General features: G+C 42.1%; 1 protein-coding gene across 3 annotated transcripts in view; it reads right to left on the reverse strand.

The window, feature by feature from the left end:
- The window catches only part of DZANK1 (double zinc ribbon and ankyrin repeat domains 1), a 117,476-nt gene that overhangs the window by 35,439 nt on the left and 61,711 nt on the right, over nucleotides 1-20,326 (reverse strand). For all 3 annotated transcript variants that reach the window (XM_049869997.1, XM_049869995.1, XM_049869996.1), the window contains 7 exons: nucleotides 19,990-20,197; nucleotides 15,612-15,715; nucleotides 13,595-13,669; nucleotides 11,675-11,771; nucleotides 11,174-11,274; nucleotides 5,817-5,897; nucleotides 4,932-5,059 (listed from right to left, as the gene is read on the reverse strand). In XM_049869997.1, coding sequence (XP_049725954.1) covers nucleotides 4,932-5,059; nucleotides 5,817-5,897; nucleotides 11,174-11,274; nucleotides 11,675-11,771; nucleotides 13,595-13,669; nucleotides 15,612-15,715; nucleotides 19,990-20,197 — 794 coding nt within the window. The remainder of the gene's footprint in view (nucleotides 1-4,931; nucleotides 5,060-5,816; nucleotides 5,898-11,173; nucleotides 11,275-11,674; nucleotides 11,772-13,594; nucleotides 13,670-15,611; nucleotides 15,716-19,989; nucleotides 20,198-20,326) is intronic.

Genomic DNA, 20,326 nt, shown 5'->3' on the forward strand with positions numbered 1-20,326 from the left:
GAATGCAGAGTATCTAAAGCAAATGGAAGAAAGGAAGAAATAAAGGAGCTGAACAGAAGATTTCAAAGGGCGGCTCGAGAAGACAGTATCAAAATGAAACGTGCACAGACCTGGAGTTAGAAAACCAAAAGGAAAAACACTCTCAGCATTTCTCAAGCTGAAAGAATTGAAGAAAAAATTCAAGCCTTGAATTACAATACTGAATGATTCTACTGAGAAAATACTGAACGATGCAAGAAACATCAAAAGAAGGTAGAAGGAATACACAGAGTCACTGTACCAAAAAGAATTGGTCGATGTTCAACCATTTCAGGAGGAAGCATATGATCAAGAGCTGATGGTACAAAAGGAAGAAGTCCAAGCTGCACTGAAGGCATTGATGAAAAACAAAGCTCCAGGAACTGATGGAATACCAACTGAGATGTTTGAACAAATGGATGCAGCACTGGAGGTGCTCACTCATCTATGCCAAGAAATTTGGAAGACAGCTACCTAGCCAACAAACTGGAAAAGATCCATATTTGTGTCCATTCCAAAGAAATATGATCCAACTGAATGCGGAAATTATCAAACAATATCATTAATATCTCATGCAAGTAAAATTTTGCTGAAGATCATTCAAAAGCAGTTGCAGCAGTATATTGACATGGAACTGCCAGAAATTGAAGCTGGATTCAGAAGAGGACGTGGAATGAGAGATATCATTGCTGATATCAAACAGATCATCGCAGAAAGCAGAGAATACCAGAAATACATTTTAGTGACTATGCAAAGGCATTCTACTGTGTGGATCATAACAAATCATGGGTGACGCTCCAAAGAATGGGGACTCCACAGACTTAACTGTGCTCATGAGGAACCTGTAATAGATCACGAGGCAGTTGTTTGTATAGAACAAGGGGATACTGCATGGCTTAAAACCAGGACAGGTGTGCATCGGGGTTGTATCCTTTCATCACACTTATTCAGTCTGTATGCTGAACAAATAATCTGAGAAGCTGGACTACATGAAGAAGAACCGGGCATCAGGATTGGAGGAAGACTAAGAACCTGCGTTATGCAGATGGCACAGCCGTGCTTGCTGAAAGTGAAGAGGACTTGAGGCACTTACTGATGAAGATCAAAGACCACAGTCTTCAGGATGGGTTACAACTCAACATAAAGAAAACAAAAGCCCCCACAACTGGACCAATAAGCAACAACATGATGAAAGGAGAAAAGACTGAAGTTGTCAAGGATTTCATTTAACTTGTATCCACAATCAACACCCACAGAAGCAGCAGTCAAGAAATCAAACAATGTATTGCATTAGGCAAATCTGTTCAAAAGCAAAGATGTCACTTTAAGGACTAAAGTGTTCCTGACTTTATGGTGTTTTCAACTGCCTCATGTCTTAGTTATCTAATGCTGCTATAACAGAAACAGCACAAGTGAATGGCTTTAACAAAGAGAAATTTATTTCTTCGCAGTAAAGTAGGCTGAAAATCCAAATTTAAGGTGTCCGCTCCAGGGGGCTTTCTCTCTCTGTTGGCCTTCTCATCAATCTTCCCCCCGAAATAGGAGCTTCTCTGCACAGGAACCCCAGGTCCAAAGGGTGCACTCTGTTCCTGGCACTGCTTTCTTAGTGGTATGAGGTGCCCCTGTCTCTCTGCTGGCTCCTGTCTTTTATATCTCAAGAGATTGTCTCAAGACACAATCCAATCTTGTACGTTAAGTCCTGCCTCACTAATACAATAGCCGCCCATCCTCCCTCATTAACATCATGGAGGCAGGATTTACAACATACAGGAAAATCACACAATACTGGGAATCATGGCTCAGCCAATTGATACAAATATTTTTGGGGGGACATAATTCAATCCATGACACCTCATATGCATGTGAAAGCTAGACAATGAATAAGGAAGACTGAAGAAGAATTGATGCCTTTGAATGATGGTGCTGGTGAAGAATATTGAATATACCATGGACTGCCAGAAGAATGAACAAATCTGTCTTGGAAGAAGTACAGCAAGAATGCTCTTTAGAAGCAAGGAGGGTGAGACTTCACCTCACGTCCTTTAGACATGTTATCAGGAGGGACCAGTCTCTGGAGAAAGATATCATGCTTGGTAAAGTAGTCAGCTAGCAAAAAAGAGGAAGACCGTCAACAAGATGGACTGACGCAGTGGTTGCAACAGTGGGCTCAAGCATAACAATGATTGCGAGGACGGTGCCAGACTGGGCAGTTTCATTATGTTGTACTTAGGGTAGCTACTAGTCAGAACCAATTTGACAGCAACTAACAACAACAACCATGTTCCCCGTCATCCTAAAGCAGCTGGCTTGATAGATGGTGCTATTTCTCCCATAGCCAGGATTCACTGGTCCAGGAATCAAGGGGTGGAAATGGAAGTGGCACCACTCACTATAACCCACTCATAAAATTTTTGCTTCCTGTCCCTGTGACCCTATGCTCTGTGGGTCTAGAGGTCTTATTTCCAAACAGAGGAATGTTCCCACCTAGAGACACATCACTGATTCCAGTGAAGTAAAGGAGGGCCTCTATTGTCCAAAAGCTAACAGCCCACTTCTCTTTTTCCTCGCCTCATGGAGACCTTGAATCTGTTTCTGCAGTCTGCTAGTAAGAGGCATCGGCTTTGGAGGAGGATATGTATTTCTCCACAGCAGCTCTCTTTCTGTTGAATATGTCACTCTGGTAGGAATGACACAAACAGAGGAAGCAGAAACACTAGTGAAGGGCTTTCTGTCACCACCCCTACACACACATTACTTAATGAAACTTTTCTTGTCCGGAGACCACTTAGTCTCCTTCTCTTTGCAGCCAACCATGGTTGGGGTAGGAGAGAGCATTGCAACCCTTGTTTGCTGAGGAACACCACACCACGCTGAGCCTCTTCTCCAGGAACACCAGACCTCCGGACAGCTATGCAATAAGACAGATGGAGCCTCAAGGTTGTGCTCCTGATCTACAGAAGCCCAGCTGTGGGGCAGAGGCCATGCTGACCTAGGTCTAAACACTTGAAACTAACAGATATAAGCCAGGCTTAGCAGAATTTGGCTCTCAGTGGAAACATCCACTTTCCTCTATTGGCATACACTGGAAAGGAAGAAAAGATCTCTGTGCTCTCTTTTAGGGGAGGGCCTTCAATCTAGCTTTCATTTCCTCCTTACCCATGTGAGCTAAATACTACTAATAGTAACTACGAGTAACAAAGGGCTATTATGCACCAGGTAGACAGACAGGTATAACCACCGTGTCAGACTGGTAGAAAAGCAATGCAATCGCATGTGGATAAATGTAAATTTGTAGAGTGGTGCTGACGCAAACATGGAAACTGAGGGACATCAAAGCAAGATAGGTAATCTGTCTGATGTCCTGAGTAGCTTCATCCTCTTTGCTGGACTTTTCAGGAAGACAGGACTTATCATACTTAAGCTTCAATTCAAAATATACTGAAGGGGACTGTGTTGGCATCTGCTGTCCGGAGGGGAGATGGGAGGGTAGAGAGGGTTAGAAACTGGCAAAACGGTCACGAAAGGAGAGACTGGAAGGAGGAAGCGGGCTGACTCATTAGGGGGAGAGTAAATGGGAGTACGTAGTAAGGTGTATATAAGTTTATATGTGACAGACTGACTTGATTTGTAAACTTTCACTTAAAGCACAATAAAAATTATTAAAAAAAATATATACTCGAGGGATTTTTCTATCAACCACAAAACATTATGCTTAAATGTTATAAGCAAAACTTGCCTGGATTATAAATATATAAAGTATATCTTAACATAAAACAAGGCAACATCATTTTTATTAACGATGATGGTAATTCACGTCACTCTTGTGCGACAGTGAAGGAGTTGACAGTATGATGAACGTAAACTCTAAGAAACTTGAGAAAGGAAATGCCTGCCATCAAATCTTTACTCCTATAAAAATGAAACTAAAGAAAGGGACTGAGGGGAGGTAGTATCTACTTATATAGCTGTCCTGTTGGGCAAAAACTTATGAAATTGATCATAAAAAATGAACAGGTATATATTTTGCATGAAAACACTGGAGCAAATTTCAAAACAGAGAAAACCAGAGGTAAAGCTCTCTAAATCCCAGCCGCTGTGGTGCTGACATACTCAGCAGCACCTCTCACTGGCCTGCCCGACCTTGTCTTAGTGATAGTTAGGAGGTGGTTGTACCAGAAGTCTGAGATATCACTGGAAGGCTATTTCAGCAACTTGGTCAACAGGATATAAGCAGTTATTCATTTCAAAACTGAATGGCCCAGATTTTAGGAACTTTCTGTCCCAGGTCTCCAAAGTAGTTTGCAAGAGAACAATAAAATCACAAAGCTGGGACAGGAGGTCATGAGGCAGGACAGGGCCAAGGCTGGAAAAGTAAGGAACGAAACATCCAACATGACCGATGCCTCTCCCCGCTTTGTCTCTCAGTGGGGAACCGCGGCACCAGGTGATGGTGGTGAACTTGGATGTACCCGGCCTCCTCCCCAATAGTATAACAACCCAGAAATGACTATATTACGTTTTCTTTCTACATCAACTTCATGGGCGTATTTCCACAGGGAACAACTGGGGCCTTTCTTCTCTTAGTACATCCTGACAGCTTAGGTCACGATGAAAGCATTTCTTAACATCCCAGGGACTAAGGATGTGCTGCCCCCAACAATGTAGATAACAAAATGTATCATCATTTATAAAAGCTGCTAAACTTGGCAAAGCAACAGTCAATTCTTTTGTTTGACTCAAATTTAGAAATTGGAAACAAATAAGCCTCTTAAGAAGGCTGAAGTGGATGGAAACGGTTCTCGGGTGGTCCTAACTGAACAGGCACATGCAGACTGACTCTGCAGCAGGGAAGCCCTGTGAGTTTCCAGCTGCCTGCGACGGGCCGGAGCTCTCCTTCCAACGCCTGCACTTACAGTCCCGACTGCTGGTCGACGTGTGCTCCTCTCTGCGCGAGAATCGGAATCGCTGCGTGGTGCTTGTTCATAACAGCGACGGTGATGACAGGCCGGTCTTCACTATCACTGCAGTTAGGATCTGCTCCCTGCAACATACGGAAGAGGAAAAGCTCGCCACAAAACCTTGCTCTCAACAGCAGCCAATCACCATCCTATTAAGTGTAAAAACCAGTGTGTTGCGCTTAATAGTTAAAGTTCTTACGGAACTAAACCGCTTTTAGATCAAAGGAGAAGAGAAACAGAAACCCTAAGTTGTTGTTAGTTGCTGTGAGTCAACTCCGTGGCTTTATCCATAAAAGAACAAAACACTGCCCGTTCCGGCACCATCTTCATGATCCTTGGTATGCTCACGTCTATTGTTGTGGCTACTATGTCAATCCATCTCACTGAGTGAAACCCTTAGACTCAGCCTATGATGGAGAGAGCTGCCAAATCACCCAGGCAATAAAGCTGCTTCCCACATCAGGAGGCAGAGACACCCCTGACAACCTTGCTTCTTTAGGAACACCAGGCCAAAGGTCACATGAGGTCACATGAGTCGCAGACAAGAAATTATATCCATTTTCATACATGCTGGAAACCCTGGTGGTGTAGTGGTTAAGAGCTAAAGCTGCTAACCAAAAGGTTGGCGGTTCAAATCCACCAAGCGCTCCTTGGAACCCTATGGGGCAGTTCTATTCTCTCCTATAGGGTCACTATGAGTCGGAATCCACTCTATAGCAATCGGTTTTTTTGCTTTTGGTTTTATACATGTTACTTGGGCCCACTTTTCTGCCTATTTTCTTTGCTATAAAAACTAGTAACAGGTAAGAATACAAGGCTCTTTCTTTTGGTTACACTTACTTCATCAAGCAGCTGTTCAATAACAGAGACTCTTCCTCCCCCTGCAGGTCCGACTTCCTTCAGCAAGTGTCTGTTTTCAGGCTGGAGAATTACAGAATGTGGTCATTTCCATGGTCTCAAAATCGTTCACAGTCAAGTCTCACTTGCAGAGGGCCAGCCCACTAGGCAAATGTTTCCTCTCCAAGGATACGGCCACATTCTCAGTTGTCTTCTGAGCCACAGGGACAGGCAAGCATGAGTGTGAGTATGAATGTGCGTATGCATGTGTGTGGTCTTCAACATCCAGCAGCAACCTTAGAGTCCCTGGGTGATGCAAACAGTTAATGTGCTGAGCTGCTAACTGCAAGGTGGGAGCCTACCCAGAGGTGCCTTGGAAGAAAGGCCTGGCAATCTACTTCCAAAAAATCTGCCACTGAAAATCCTATGAAGCATAGCTCTACTGTGACACACGTGGGATCGCCACAAGCCAAAGTCAACTCTCCTGCACTTGGTAACTGGTAATGTAGCTCTGGCTGATCTCTGCAGCCCTGACTTGGGGAAGAACACCACACTGATGTTGTTTTAAGTTATTAAAGACAGGGATGCGGTGAGAATCCCCACACTAGTTCTATTATGAATATTTCCAGGCAAAGCTACCAGGTGAATCCTGAAACACTCTGTAGAGTGCTCAGTATCAGCCTGAATATGACAGCTCAGAAAATGTGCTCACCCAAGGAGGGAACCAATAAAGTTGACCTCTTGTTTAGAAGGAAAGCTCACATTTATCATTAGAGACCTAAAGAATTTATTATCATTTACATTTTCAAAATGCTATAAAATTATTTTGATAATTCTACATTAAATCTAAATTCATGTTTATTTATAAAGACTTTCTAAGTGCTGGTTGCTGAAAGACTGAAGGAAGCAATCAGGAAAGCTAGAGCCATTAGTTTTAGTTATGTTCCTGCCACTGGATTCTAGCGTTAAGTGTAGGGTGGTCAGGGGACCCACCACTGCCTTGTTTCTGAAGTAGAAATAATACCTACCTCCCCCTCCCCCGGCTCCCTAGGAAGCCATGTGGATGCGGGTGTCAGTCAAGGACTCTAAGCCTGTTGGAAGACGGTGTCAGGGCCAGGCTGTGGCCTCCCTGCTCTAGGGCGGGGTGCCTCAGAACAAGGTACTTTAATCATTAATCCACAGACAGTGTTGTAAGGGGCCCCTATTTATGCTGAATTTCATTCTTTAGGGGGAAATGTACTACCATATACCAGAATGTCAACCTCGTGAGTTCTGAGACCTTTGTCTCTTTAGTTAATGTTTGTTTGTTTGAAATGGAGAGAAGAAACGAATTTCTTGAGCACTGTGGTGGTTGTCTTTGTTTACGCCCAATATAAGAACCCTATTTGGAAAGGGTTCCACCTTTTGGAAAGTGCCCACATTACTTTTCCAGGCTGTCTTGCATCTATGGCCTCTAGATATGTGACCTATGTCTGGGTTCTCAGTAGACTTTGAATAACGTTTTATTTTTAAAATATAGATCATGCCTGGTATATATTTCCTCAAAATGATCACTGAATGACTGAATTAATGTTTTAGCTTTTGATACTTATTGAAAAATGCAAATGAGATAACAAAGGCACACAACAATGGAGGGATTCACGTCACATACAGAGTAAGAGGGTAGAGGCTCTAAAATTGTAAATTGTTATTAAGTTCATGGAACTCCATATACCTCTTAGGGTCGTAACAATATTTCAAACTAGAGGAAGGTAGAGAGTGCTAGGAATCACAAGCAATAAAAGTTAAAACAGCAAAAAGGAAAATAAATAAATGGGCCCTCAGAAAAATTAAAAACTTGTTCATCAAAAGACTTTAACAAAAAAACTGAACAGACAAGCTACTGACTGGGAGAATATCTTCAAAAACCATACATCTGATAAAATCTAATAACAAAAATATAAATACAACTTCAACAACTTAACAACAAAAAGACAAATAACCCAATCATAAATGGCCAAAGGACTTGAACAGACATTTCACCAAAGAGGACATTCAAATGGCCAGCAGACATATGAAAAGATGCTCAGTGTCATTAGCCTTCAGAGAGATGCAAATCAAAACCGCAATGAGATTCCATTTCAGTCCCAATAGGATGGTTAGGATTAAAAGTAATAATATTAATAAATGTTGGGGAGGATGTGGGGAAATTGGAACACTTATCGATTACTGATGGGAATGTAAAATGGTACAGCCATTTTGGAAAACACTGTGGCAGTTCCTCAAAAAACTAAAAATAGAATTACCATATGATCCAACAATTCCACTCCTGGGTGTTCACCCAACAGACTTGAAAGCAGAGACTCAAAAAGAGACTTGTACATCAATGCTCACTGCGGCACTATTCACAATAGCCAAAAGGTGGCAACAATCTAAATGCCCATAAGCAGATGAATGGCTAAACGAAATGTGGTACTACATACAGTGAAATACTACTCAGCCAGCAGGAGAAACGAAGTCTTGATACATGCTACAGTATAGACGGAGCTTGAAGACATTTTGCTGAGTCAAAGAAGTCAATTATAAAAAGGACGAATATTGTATGACCTCGCTTACATAAAAAGACAAGAAAAGGCAAATGAATAGAGACCAAAGTTTATCAGTGGTTACCAGGAGTGGGAGGGAGGAGGAAAAGCGGGGTTATTGGTGATGGAAAAATTGGATTGATTAAGGGTAGGGTTGCACAGCCAATTATTAAAACTGCTGTCAACAAGTTGTATACCTGTAAAAAGTTCAGTTGCCAAAAGTTGTGTGATAGATACATTTACAATGATAAAAAAAAAAAAAGAGTAGCTGTTTAGGCTGCTTATGTACAATCAAACACCTCATGGGATTTGGTTCTTTGATTTGGATGTTTAGGGTCCTGGTTTCACGGGACATCCCAGTTAATTGGCCTAATATTGTGTTTAGTGTTCTGTTCTACCTCCTAGTTCTCATTGTGAAGTGCCTGGGGTCTTAAAAGCTTGCAAGCAGCCATCCAATGCACAACAATTGGTCTCTATTCACCTGGAACAACAGAGGAAGAAAAGATACTCAGGGATAGGAGGAGGATATGGAATGTGGGGCTAACTGCCTCCATGAACAACTGCCTCCTTCGTCATAAGTTCAGAAGAACTGGATGGTGCCCAGCTACCATTTCTGAACATTTTGATCAAAGGTTCCATAGAAAAATCCTGATCAGTAGGGGGGAAATGCAGAATAGAATTTCAAATTCTCATGGACTCTCAGAGCTGAGGAGGGTGGATGAAACCCTGAAACTATTGCCCCAAGATAATCTTTAAACTGTAAACCAAAAATATCCCCTGAAGTCATCTTAAAACTGAACAATGGTTTAGCTTAACTAGTAAAACAGGTCTGCCTTGAGCATTGTGCTCTTTTAAGAACTATCTATATGGAATCAAATTGAGGACAGCAACTCAAAAGATTAGATAGGAACTTTAGGGGGCAGTGAAGTCAAGGTTCATGAGAGGGGAATAACTCAGAGAAGGAGAGTGAGAAGGGTTATACAACTGGAAGAATGTAGTCAATGCCATTAAACTGTACATGTAGAAACCATTGAACTGGTGTATGTTTTGCTGTGTATATTCTCAATAACAACAAAATAATTAAAATTTATAGAAAAAAACTTAAGATAATTCTAAGGTCTTCAACCCAAATTCACTGGTGTTTATCGCATGCAAAGTATGTGGTGGGAAAAAACAAGATGAAGAACAGATTCCTTGCCTTCAGAGAAATCATGATGCAAGTCAGAAGGCTGATATGCACACCACTAAGGAAGCTTTAGGCACAGTGATTAAAATGCTCAGCTGCTAACCAAAAAGTCAGCAGTTCAAACCCACCAGCTGCTCCATGGGAGAAAGATGTGGCAAACTGCTTCCATAAAGATTTACAGCCTTGGAAACCTGCAGCAGTTCTACTCTGTCCTATAGGGTTGCCATCAGTTGGAGTAGACTTCACAGAAGTGGGTTTGGTTTTAAGGAAGCTGAAGGTGGAGGAAAAGAACTGACATGGTACCCCATCTTCATCTCAGGCTAGGAGACAAGGCTTTGGGGCTTGTTCCTAATTGCATCTGTTTGTCATACTGCAGCCAAAAAGAACTAACTAGAAAGTGAGGTGGTGAACTAGACAAGGACATCCACGATTTCTTTCTCCAAAGCTCCGACTGAAATTGTTCATATATTTTTAAAAAGAAAACTCTAACAGCTTGGGACACTCTGAAAGTGTAACATCAGTGGACCAGAAATTTTGAAGAATCTCAAGAATATTGAAAGTAAATGAAATCTGACTGATATGGAAATCAAAGAAAAACCAGCTGAAGACACCAGAGTTAGGAGTGTTTTCTGGAGAAGCTCAAAGTTAATCAACAAGGAAGGCAGTGGTTAGATATAAGCTGAACACATGAATGCATTATTAAAGGGCTTTATTGTGAATGGCCCTGGTGGCACAGTGGTTAAGAACTACAGCTAGCAGTTCAAATCCACCAGCTGCTCCCTGGAAACCCTATGGGGCAGTTCTGCTCTGTCCTATAGAAAAAAGTTTTATAAGGTTACTATAAATTGGAATTGACTTGACGGCAATGGGTTTATTGTGAATAATAAGATAGCTGTTGACCTCTCCTTCTCGCCAATGCAAAAAGGGCAGGAAACTCTTGCTCCTTCCTTAAATCCTGATAACTATTTTTCAGAAAGTATGTGGTTTGCATGACAAAGGTTTCTATTGGGAGCACTGAGGATGAAAAAGGAAGGAAGGCAAAGCCAGACTGCCATAACAGACACAGGGGAGAGTGTGGAGGGAAAAGATAGAAGGACAGCTCCACCCAGGAATGAAATACACTAGAGCATTTCACACCACCAGTGCCACTACCACCTCCAGAGTGACAATTTAGGGTACCCCATGGCTTTCTCCACGCTCCCTGCCCACATATCCTCCAGGGAAGTCTGCCCAACAGCATGCCAGGTCCACCCACACAGGCCACATGCCCATCTGGACACCCATGCCAGGCACCTGTACTACTCAGACTATTCCTTCATTTGTCAACATGATCAGACAACCAAGGACCATTGCATATTTGAGGCAAACCAAAAACATAAAAAAGAAGGAACAAAATGAGCAGAGAGAAATGACCCCAGAGGAAACAGAAGTAATTCAAGAATTCTTGAGCTATCTGGGAGGATTCTGCCCACAGAAAATAAAAATACACTGTTATTAAAAAAAAAAAAAAAAAGGAAAAACAGAAAATAAGACAGTATTTTTCCATTAAAAAAAAAAGTGAAAATAAAACAAATAGACCCGCTGAAGAAGACAGCTACAAGTACACATACTCTAAGCTGTTCTTTCTTCTCTTGAAATTTTTTGGCCTTGAAGTTCTTTGTCCTCTTGGCTTTTTCAGTGGTATCTGAGGGACTCTGGCTGTAGTCACTCACTGAAATGACAAAAAGTTGAAGTCCAAAGTGATGCTGCCTCCCACTGCCCATAGATAAAGAACTACTCTGCTTTAATGCCACTCAAGGAGACTTTGAGATATTTCTATTTAATTAAAACTGGTCGGAAGGACTCCTGGAGCTATTTCCCTCAGTCCAGGAACTAGAGGAAAGGTGAGAGTAGAAGGGATTGACATTTTCAGGCCCAAAAGAGTACCCCCAAGTGAATCTGCCCAGGTCCTGTGACAGACTTGAAAGTCTTGCCCCAACTTCAGGGAAGCCAGAGGAATAAAATGGCTGGAACATAAAAATGTGTGGTTGGGCTAGCAAACTTTAAGTGATTCTCTATTGTCCTTGCAAGTCCATCAATTGTTTAAAAATCCCCAGAGGGGAACAACTCACCCGAGCTGGATCTGCTGCTGAACAGCCCATTACCACCCTCGGTGACACTGCTCAGAAAGTGGTCACTGAAATCCACCACCTTGTTGAAGTCAAGGTTCTGGCCAATGACAAAATTCAAGCACCACAAGTGATGGAGAGGCTGCTGTGTCTCAACAGAAAGAATTCTCTCCCTGTCCACCTGTTCCTCTTTTGTCAATGACATATCTATCTACCCAGTCAAGCCTGAAACCCCAACACCCTTCCTGACATCCTTCTCACCTCACCATGACATTTTGTCCGTTTTGCCTTTTAAACAGCACTTCAGTCCGGCCCCTTCTCTAAGTCACTACGGTTGCAGCCCCTCGTCTCACGTGAGGACCACTCCAACAGCCTTCCAACAAGTTTCTGCCAGCCCACCTTCCATCTGGCTGCCCTGTCACCTTTGTACAATTTTTAACCAACTGTAGCCCTCCCCTGCTTAAAACTCTTCAATGTCTTGGAATTAGGGTAGCAGGATGGGGTGTCTCCAGGCTGCAGAGTTTGAATCCTGGTTCTGTCACCTTCTTGACCTCAGAAGAAAAAATTTGCTTAATTTCTCTGAGCCTTGGTTTCCTCACCTGCAGAATGGAAATATTACGACCTATCTCAGAGGGATGTTGTGAAAGTGAAATGAAAGAAAATAAAAATAGGTGCTATGAAATGAGCCCAACTTGGAATTCTGTACCCACCTGGACTGGTTCCCCAGCTGGCATCCTGCCCCACCCCATGCAGCTGTCCTCCTGCCATGGGAAAGCTTCTGCTATTCCCCAGACACTAAAACACGCATCTAAGAAAGAAGACATTCAACCTGGGGACAATTCCTCCCCGTCTGCTTGATAGACAGTGTGTCATAGATGCTGTCGGTACCCCACCCAGTCCCCCCTTCCAGTCAGGATATCCAACCCAGGTGCTAACTGCTCATGGCTGACCATCTTCTCCAGGGACCTGCCCTCAGTAGATGTGTGCTGCCTTGCTCTAGAGGTTATGGCCCTTCCTCCTCTTGCCTCATGCACAGACAACTTCGTGGAGTTACTTGTGCTCCAGAGCTCCCCATGGATGTGGCTAAAGCTAGGCTGCTCAAGATACAGCCTCACACACATTCCCCACTTTGTCCTGCTTCTCTCCCTCCCTCCCTTAACCTGAGAGCATCTCCGTGGCCCAGGTTCTGCTCTAAACATAGCATTTAGTGCTTGAATGGGCTTCAAAGCACTTTCATGTCCATTATCCCATTTGATACTCCCATCTCTTTTCTGAGTTAGACAGGGCCCTGTATCTATCCTAATTTCATAGACACTTTTACAACCCTACAGAGCACATAGCCAGGGCCTAATAAGTGTTTGCTCCCCTCCTTTTCCTTGACTTCTTTACCCATCTTAACAACCCATTAATTATTCTTTTGCATATTCTGACTTCTTGTCCAATAAAACTAAAGCTGCAGACATCAATCACACACTTACAAGCCCTGTGGCAATGCTCCAGCCACCAAATAAGAGAGCAGATCAAGAGAGACGTGGCCAAAAGTTTGATTTATTTTATATAAGGCAAATAGGCCAAAGCCCATATCAACAAACATTTTATCAGTCTTTCCCCAAATCAATTGTATCACAGACATGCCGTCAGACTTCAGTGAGTACTAATAAGCCTGAGAACTATAGGACCAATACGGTGAGTGATAATTCCAGTTCTTGATGTATTTTTACATGCCTAAAAGCTGCCTTCTTTGATACTTCACTATATTACTTATTCAATTTATGAAATTCCTTGCCTATAGTTTTTTATAGTCAAGTTTCAGAATAACCAAAACTTCTTTCCTTGGATTAGACATCATTTCTATAAACTGTAAGCCACAATTTACTAGTTCAGTTAATTCTCAAATGAATAATTTCTGAGGATTTTACTTACCTTGCTTGAGACTTTAATATAATTCAGCCTGATGCTAACCTCACAACCATCTTCATGGACAGTAGCAGAGGTAAGCTTTTAAAAAAGAATTAAAAAGAATTCACAACCATGGGTGTGGGACTCATCAACTTGAGCAACAATCTAGAAAATCTGAGGTGTTAAGTGCTAATTAAATATTTAATTAACATGAAAGAGGGCAGGAGAGAGGACAGAGAAACAAAAACTAGATGAAATAAATAGAAAAGAAATACCATAATGGCAGACTCAAATCCAGCCATATCAATAATTCTATTAATTATAAACTAAATACTCCAATAAAAGAGTAGAGATTGTCAAATTAGATTAGAAAGCAAGACCCACATTTACGCTTTCTATAAGAGATACATTTTAAGTTTTAATCATAAGTGGGTATGGGAGGGAGGCCTTGGCAATTAGGGAACAAGTATCACAGTTGAACAGCTTTTTCTACGAGTAGTGGTAAGAATTTAGATTAAACCAGAAGTTAGTAAATGTTTTTGGTAAAGGGACAGATAGCAATGTTTTAGGTTTTGTGGGCCATATGGTCTCTGTTACTAATACTCAACTTTGCTATTTAGCACAAAAGCAGACACAGACAATAAGTAAATGATTGGGTGTAGCTGTGATCCAATAAAACTTTATTTACGGAACTGGTCAGCAGGCTAGATTTGCCCTGCAGGCCATAGTTTACAGACTCCTGGATTAGACCAAAGAGTTTATAAATCATCAAAATAGATTATCAAAGAAAATTGAGCAATACTTGACAAAAAATAGTTCCATGTTGGCCTATTTGGTGGCAGAGGAGTGGACAGGCAGATTTGAAAAGGTTCCTACTAGTCTCATGACAAACAGAGGAAAGGCTTCTCTCACAAAGCTTGTCTCTTTACAGTGATAGTGTAGTTCCAGAGAAAGGGCATGGGGTTTAGGGTCCAACAGACCTGGCTTCAAGTCCTGAATTCCCCCAAAACCCAGCAGTGCAGTCTTGGGCAAGTCATCAAACCTCTCTGAGCCTCAGTTTTCCTGTGTGTCAAATAAGGCTTGTTCTGATGATCTACTGCAGTGTAAAAAAACACTCCAAACTTAGTGGCATTAAAGAACACCCATTTTATTATGCTCATGGATTCAGATAGGGCAGAAGCCTCACATATCTGAGGCTTCAGCTGGAAAGACACAAGTGGTGAGGGGGTGGCTCGATGTTCAGGGCTGGAATTATCTTGTCTCATCATTTTATGCCTGACACCTGAGCTGGAATGAATGAAGACTGGGTTCAGCTGGGGCAGCATACTGGTGCACCCACATGTAGCCATTCCGTGTGGCTTGGGCCTCTCACAGCAGGGTGGCTGGGTTCCAAGATGGAGCTTCTCAAGAGGGAGCATCTGGAGATGAGTGTACCAGCAGGACGAAGATGCTTGGCCTTATAGGACCCAGCCTTGGAAGCCACACAGCATCACTTCTGCCATAATTTATTAGTTAGAATGGTCACGGCCCACCCAGATTCAAGGGAAGGACATAGATTCAACCTTTTGAAGGCAAGACTGTCAAAGAATTTGTGGCCATTTTTTAAACTGCCACAAATATAATACTCCTACCTTGTAGGTTTGTTATGAGGGCGAGATGATGAATACTATATAGATACTGAGTACACTGTTAAACGGCAATCATGATGATTATTATTGCTGTTAACAGAGTATATGATTTAAGTGCACAATTTGGCTGGACTAAACTCTTCCAGGCCTTTTAGCTCTGACCATCAGAATTTCCATAACATATGCCCTCTAAGCATGAGGCGTTCAGAATCTTACTGTCTCAGGTCAAGTGCTCCAGAAGCAGACCCTGAGACAACGCTCACAATGACAAGGGGGGACTAGTAAGAAAGCGTGGAAAGCAGTGCAGATAAAACAAAGAAGCAAGCAAGGGTGCAATTTCAGGCAAAGCCCCGGGGGTTGGGGGACGCTTCAGCCTGATCCCACAGAAGCGCTCTGGACTCAGAGTTTCCCACCTTTCCCATCCTGGGTTCTGCAATTAAGGTCCGGAATTCAGGGTTGTTCTGAGCATAAGACCTGAGATGAGCAGAGATATGATCCAACTGTTTTCTCCAATATCCTAAAGGAAGAAGAGACACCCACACTCAGCCACGTGGATGATTCTTCTGCAGCTGAGAAAGAAAACGATCGCATGGAGTGTGCATTCTCAGAGAGGTTATTTTCCACCGCCAAGCTTTGTGATTATTTTACTTCTTGAACCTCAACTATGTACTGGGTCAAGTTCCATTGTTGCTATCAGGTTCATTTTATACATAACTAATCACAGAATGCAGTCCCTGGCGGGTGCAAACGGTTACTCACTCAACTACTAGCCAAAAGGTTGGTGGTTCGAACCCACCTAAAGCCACCTCAGAAAACAGGCCTGGTGATCTGCTTCTCAAAAGTCACAGCGTTGAAAACCTGCACAATTCTACTCTGCACACACAGGGTCACCATGAGTTGGAACTAACTCGACAGCAACTAACATTAACACTAATCACAGAATATCATAGATTCTCAAAAGGACATATTTTGATTGCCCCACATGGAGTCTTTTTTTTTTTTAAATGAACCATATTGAGATATAACTTACATAATAAAATGCACCTATTTTAAATGCAGAGTTTGAGGTTTGGCAAATGTATGCACCTATGTAAGTACCATCCCAATCGACATACAGAACATTTCCATCACTCAGAAAGTTCCCTTGTGCTCCCATGAAGTCCACAAACACCAAAACCAAACCTGTTGCCGTCGAGTCGATTCCAACTCATACACAGACCTATAGTACAGAGTAGAACTGCTCCATAGGGTTTCCAAGGAGCAGCTGGTGGATTTGAACTGCTGACCTTTTGGTTAGCAGCTGAGCTCTTAACCATTGTGTCACCAGGGCTTCATGAAATCCACACAGGACTTTAAACACATCTGAATTAGTTGCTAACCATTTAAAGCTTGGAGTCCTCTGGTGACGGAAATGGTTAAGCGCTCAACTACTAGATGAAAGATTGGCAGTTTGAACAAACCCAGAGGTACCTTGGAAGACAGGCCTGATGAACTGCTTCCGAAAGGTCACAGCCTTGAAAACCCTACAGAACAGTTCTACTCTGTACACACGGCGTCACCATGAGTCAGAATGGATTTAATGACAACTAACAACAACATTTAAAGCTCGTAGGATTTTACATGAAAGTCTGAATTTCTGGTTTCTTATGTACAACTAGAAGATGTGGCCTGCCTGGCTGCACAGGCTTGGCTGAGCTGGAGGAAGAGCTGACCTCTTTGGGCAGGGCATAGCCCTCACCCACAGCCCCTGTAAGTAAAGCTTTCCGCCTTTACTTGCCTGCTCTGCCCAGGGGCCATGAGTCTGAAAATCCATATCAAATCATTTTTCCAATGAGCACAGTCTCAGCACATACCTGAGAGCAATTGGGTAGCTTTTTTAAGGTCACTTGGCATGATTTAGTGGAAAGAGCATATGAATTGGAGTTCAAACAGAACCACATTTAATCTACCATTTATTAGTTTAGTGAACTTGAGCCAGACATTTAATCTCCCTAAGCCTCATTTCCCTTACCTATAAAATAGGACTAAGACCTCCTACCTAATGTGTTGTTATGAGATTAAATAAAAGAGCCTGAGTGTCTTAGTTTGGGTTCCCCTGAGTGCAGAGCCTGAGAGAAAGACTTACGACAGGTGACTTATTTGGATGGTGATCCTGGGAAGCACAAGAGGTGGAGTAGAGACAGTGAGACAGGGAAGGGAGCAAAGTCACTGAGGAATATGTTAAACTAGTTACTACTGTGGACAGCTGGGGCTCAGTAAAAACCAATACATAAAAATCAATTATATGTCTATACACTGCCAGTGAACAATGTGAATAATGAAATTAAGAAAACAATTCCATTTATGACACTCAACTGCCATCAAGTTGATTCTGATTTACAGTGACCCTACAGGACAGAACAGAACTGCCCCGTAGGGTTTCCAAGAAGGGGCTGGTGAATTTGAACTGCCGACCTTTTGGTTAGCAGCTGAACACTTAACTACTATGCCACCAGGGCTCCCCATTTATGACAGCATCAAAAAAAAAACATAAAAAACAAAAAACTTAGGAATAAATTTAACAAAAGAAAATTGAGAAGTACAAAATTATGGAAAGAAATTGAAGAAGATCTAAATAAATGAAAAGACACCCCATTTTCAAGATTGTTTTAGCTATTCTGGGTTCCCTGCATTTCTATATGAATTTTAGGACCAACTTGTCAATTTCTACAAAGAAGCCAGCTGGGATTATGATATTGAATTTGTAGATAAATTTGGGGAATACTGCCCTCTTAGTAATATTAAGCCACTGAACCACTAATGCCCTCAATGAGAATGGCTGTAGGACTCTGTCATGCAGAGTGAGCAGAAAGTCAAGCCTGCCCACAGCTCCAGTAAGGAACAAGGAAAGGTTATCCCACAGGGTCAGTGGAAACAGTTGCATTGCAAGTTGTGCTTGTTCAATGCACCAGGTAATAAATAAATGAAAGAGAATGTGGGGAGACAAAATGGGCAAGTTCCTGCTGTGTCAGCCATTTGAGGATTCTTCCAGAATGCCCCCAGTAAGTACTGCTCATGTACCATGTCATGTGACCACCCCCAACTAAAAGGGAAGCCAGAAAATGTGGTTTTAGTATGCACAGAGCCATCCCAAAATGAACAGAGGGCTCTGTTTGTAAGGAGCAGGTGTGAAAGGACACTGGGCAGCAAACAGCAATCTCCCCCACAGATCACGTCTATTCTGCTTACAGGGTCTATTGCCCATGGTAGATCTTAGTAATGCGCTAACTGGAAACAGGAAGAAATGGGATGTACATACCATTGCTCCTTAGTGTACCTTGGAAGCATCTTTTAAACACCTGCTTTCAATTACAAAGTCCCTCCAAACTTGCCCTCTAAAAAGACAAAACATGCTGGCTTGTCAGAGATTGACTGTGGCTTCATCACTGCGCCCACCCCTCCTGACTTTACATCCATCCTTCCCCTCTAAGAGTCTGAATCTGCATCTCCATTTCTTGAGTCTGTTGCAACAAGAGTGAGAAATGCCCTCAAGACCACATAATGCCACAGCTATAAAAATAAGTCAGTTGCATTTCTGAAACAGCAATTTTTATAGGAACAGTATCTCACTGATATTTGGGTCAGCGTGCTATTTGGGGGCATCCATTGTGTTACTGCTCATTTCAGAAGGTTTTTGTAGAAGCTGACAGGCTGATTTGAAAATTTATATGGAAAGATAAAGGGCCTAGAAACAGCCAAAACAACTTTGAAAAAGAACAGAACTTACACTACCTGATTTCAAGACCTATTAGAAAGCTACAATAATTAAGCAATGTAGTATTGGTGTAAAAGTAGACAAAGAGATCAATGGAACAGAACGGAGTCCAAAAATTAACCCACACGTACATGGTCAACTGATTTTTGACAAAGGTGCCAATGCAGCTCAATGGGGGAAAGAATAACATTTTCAACAGATGATACTGGAACAATGAAATAGCCAAATGCAGAAAACTGAACCTCGACCATTACCCCAAGCCATATACAAAATTAACTTGAAATAGATCACAGACTAAATGTAAGAGTTAAAATATAGAACTTCCAGAAGAAAACAAAGCATAAAATCGTAGTGACCTTAGATTTGGCATAGATTTCTTAACCATGTCACACAACACGCAAAGTACGAAAAAAAAAAATTAATAAGTTGGAATTTATTCAAATAAAAAGGCTTTTGTCTTCAAAATATATTGAGCTAATAGCCCTGCTGGTTCTGACTGGGCGCCTGGCGGTGCCCATCTGGTCATTCCCAGCCACAGAAGGGCAAGTTTCTGACTCTGCTCGGGGGCAAGTTGAACACTTTGGCACTTGTACGTTTGAGACAGAGGAAAGGGACAACGGTGCAGTAAGAGATAATAGCATGGGCCGTACACGATGAAACTGCTGAATGGGTGTACGCTCTGCTGTGTATATTCTCAACAAAACCAAATTATTAAAAAAAAAGAGACACAGCAGATGGCAATAATGACAACAGACTCATGACATTTCTACCGTAATACAAGCAGGCAGTATGCACTGTGTGATTTATGAGGTACAAAACAGGGCTGTGGGCTAAGATGTCACCGCGCTGGAAGCTTTAAGAAGAGCTATTATTCGAACACATAATTACTTGGAAAAAAGACCAATAAAATAAAGTCACTTTTCATACACACACAAAAAAACTCAAAGGAAGAAGAAAGTGAAGAAGTCATTTTGTTTTGTTTTGAGAAAAAGAATGAGCTCCCTCCTGATCCCAAGAAATTGAGTTTTTCCCATCACCTCTTCCCGGGCTGATGGCTGTGAGGATAGGTCTATGGTCACTCATCTTCGCCCGCCTTTGTTCTTGAGAAGTCAGCTCCAGTTCCTTCTTTGCTAGTAGCTTGCTGGATGGGTAGAACAGGCCAACTGTCTGTGTGCCGACATCCTTCTTAGTCCCAGCATCAGATCTAGGCACAAGAACACTCAGGGACTGCCAGGCAGAGCGGGGCTACAAGCAAGGCAGAAAACATAAAAAAATGGAATATAATTTAATGAATTCTCTAGTTTGCTCATAGAAAAGAATGCTAATCAGAAGTAGAATTATCTCCTAGAAAACTTCACATTGAACTAAAAAGGG

This window comes from Elephas maximus, chromosome 25 (assembly GCF_024166365.1).
Source record: "Elephas maximus indicus isolate mEleMax1 chromosome 25, mEleMax1 primary haplotype, whole genome shotgun sequence".
Lineage (NCBI taxonomy): Eukaryota > Metazoa > Chordata > Mammalia > Proboscidea > Elephantidae > Elephas > Elephas maximus.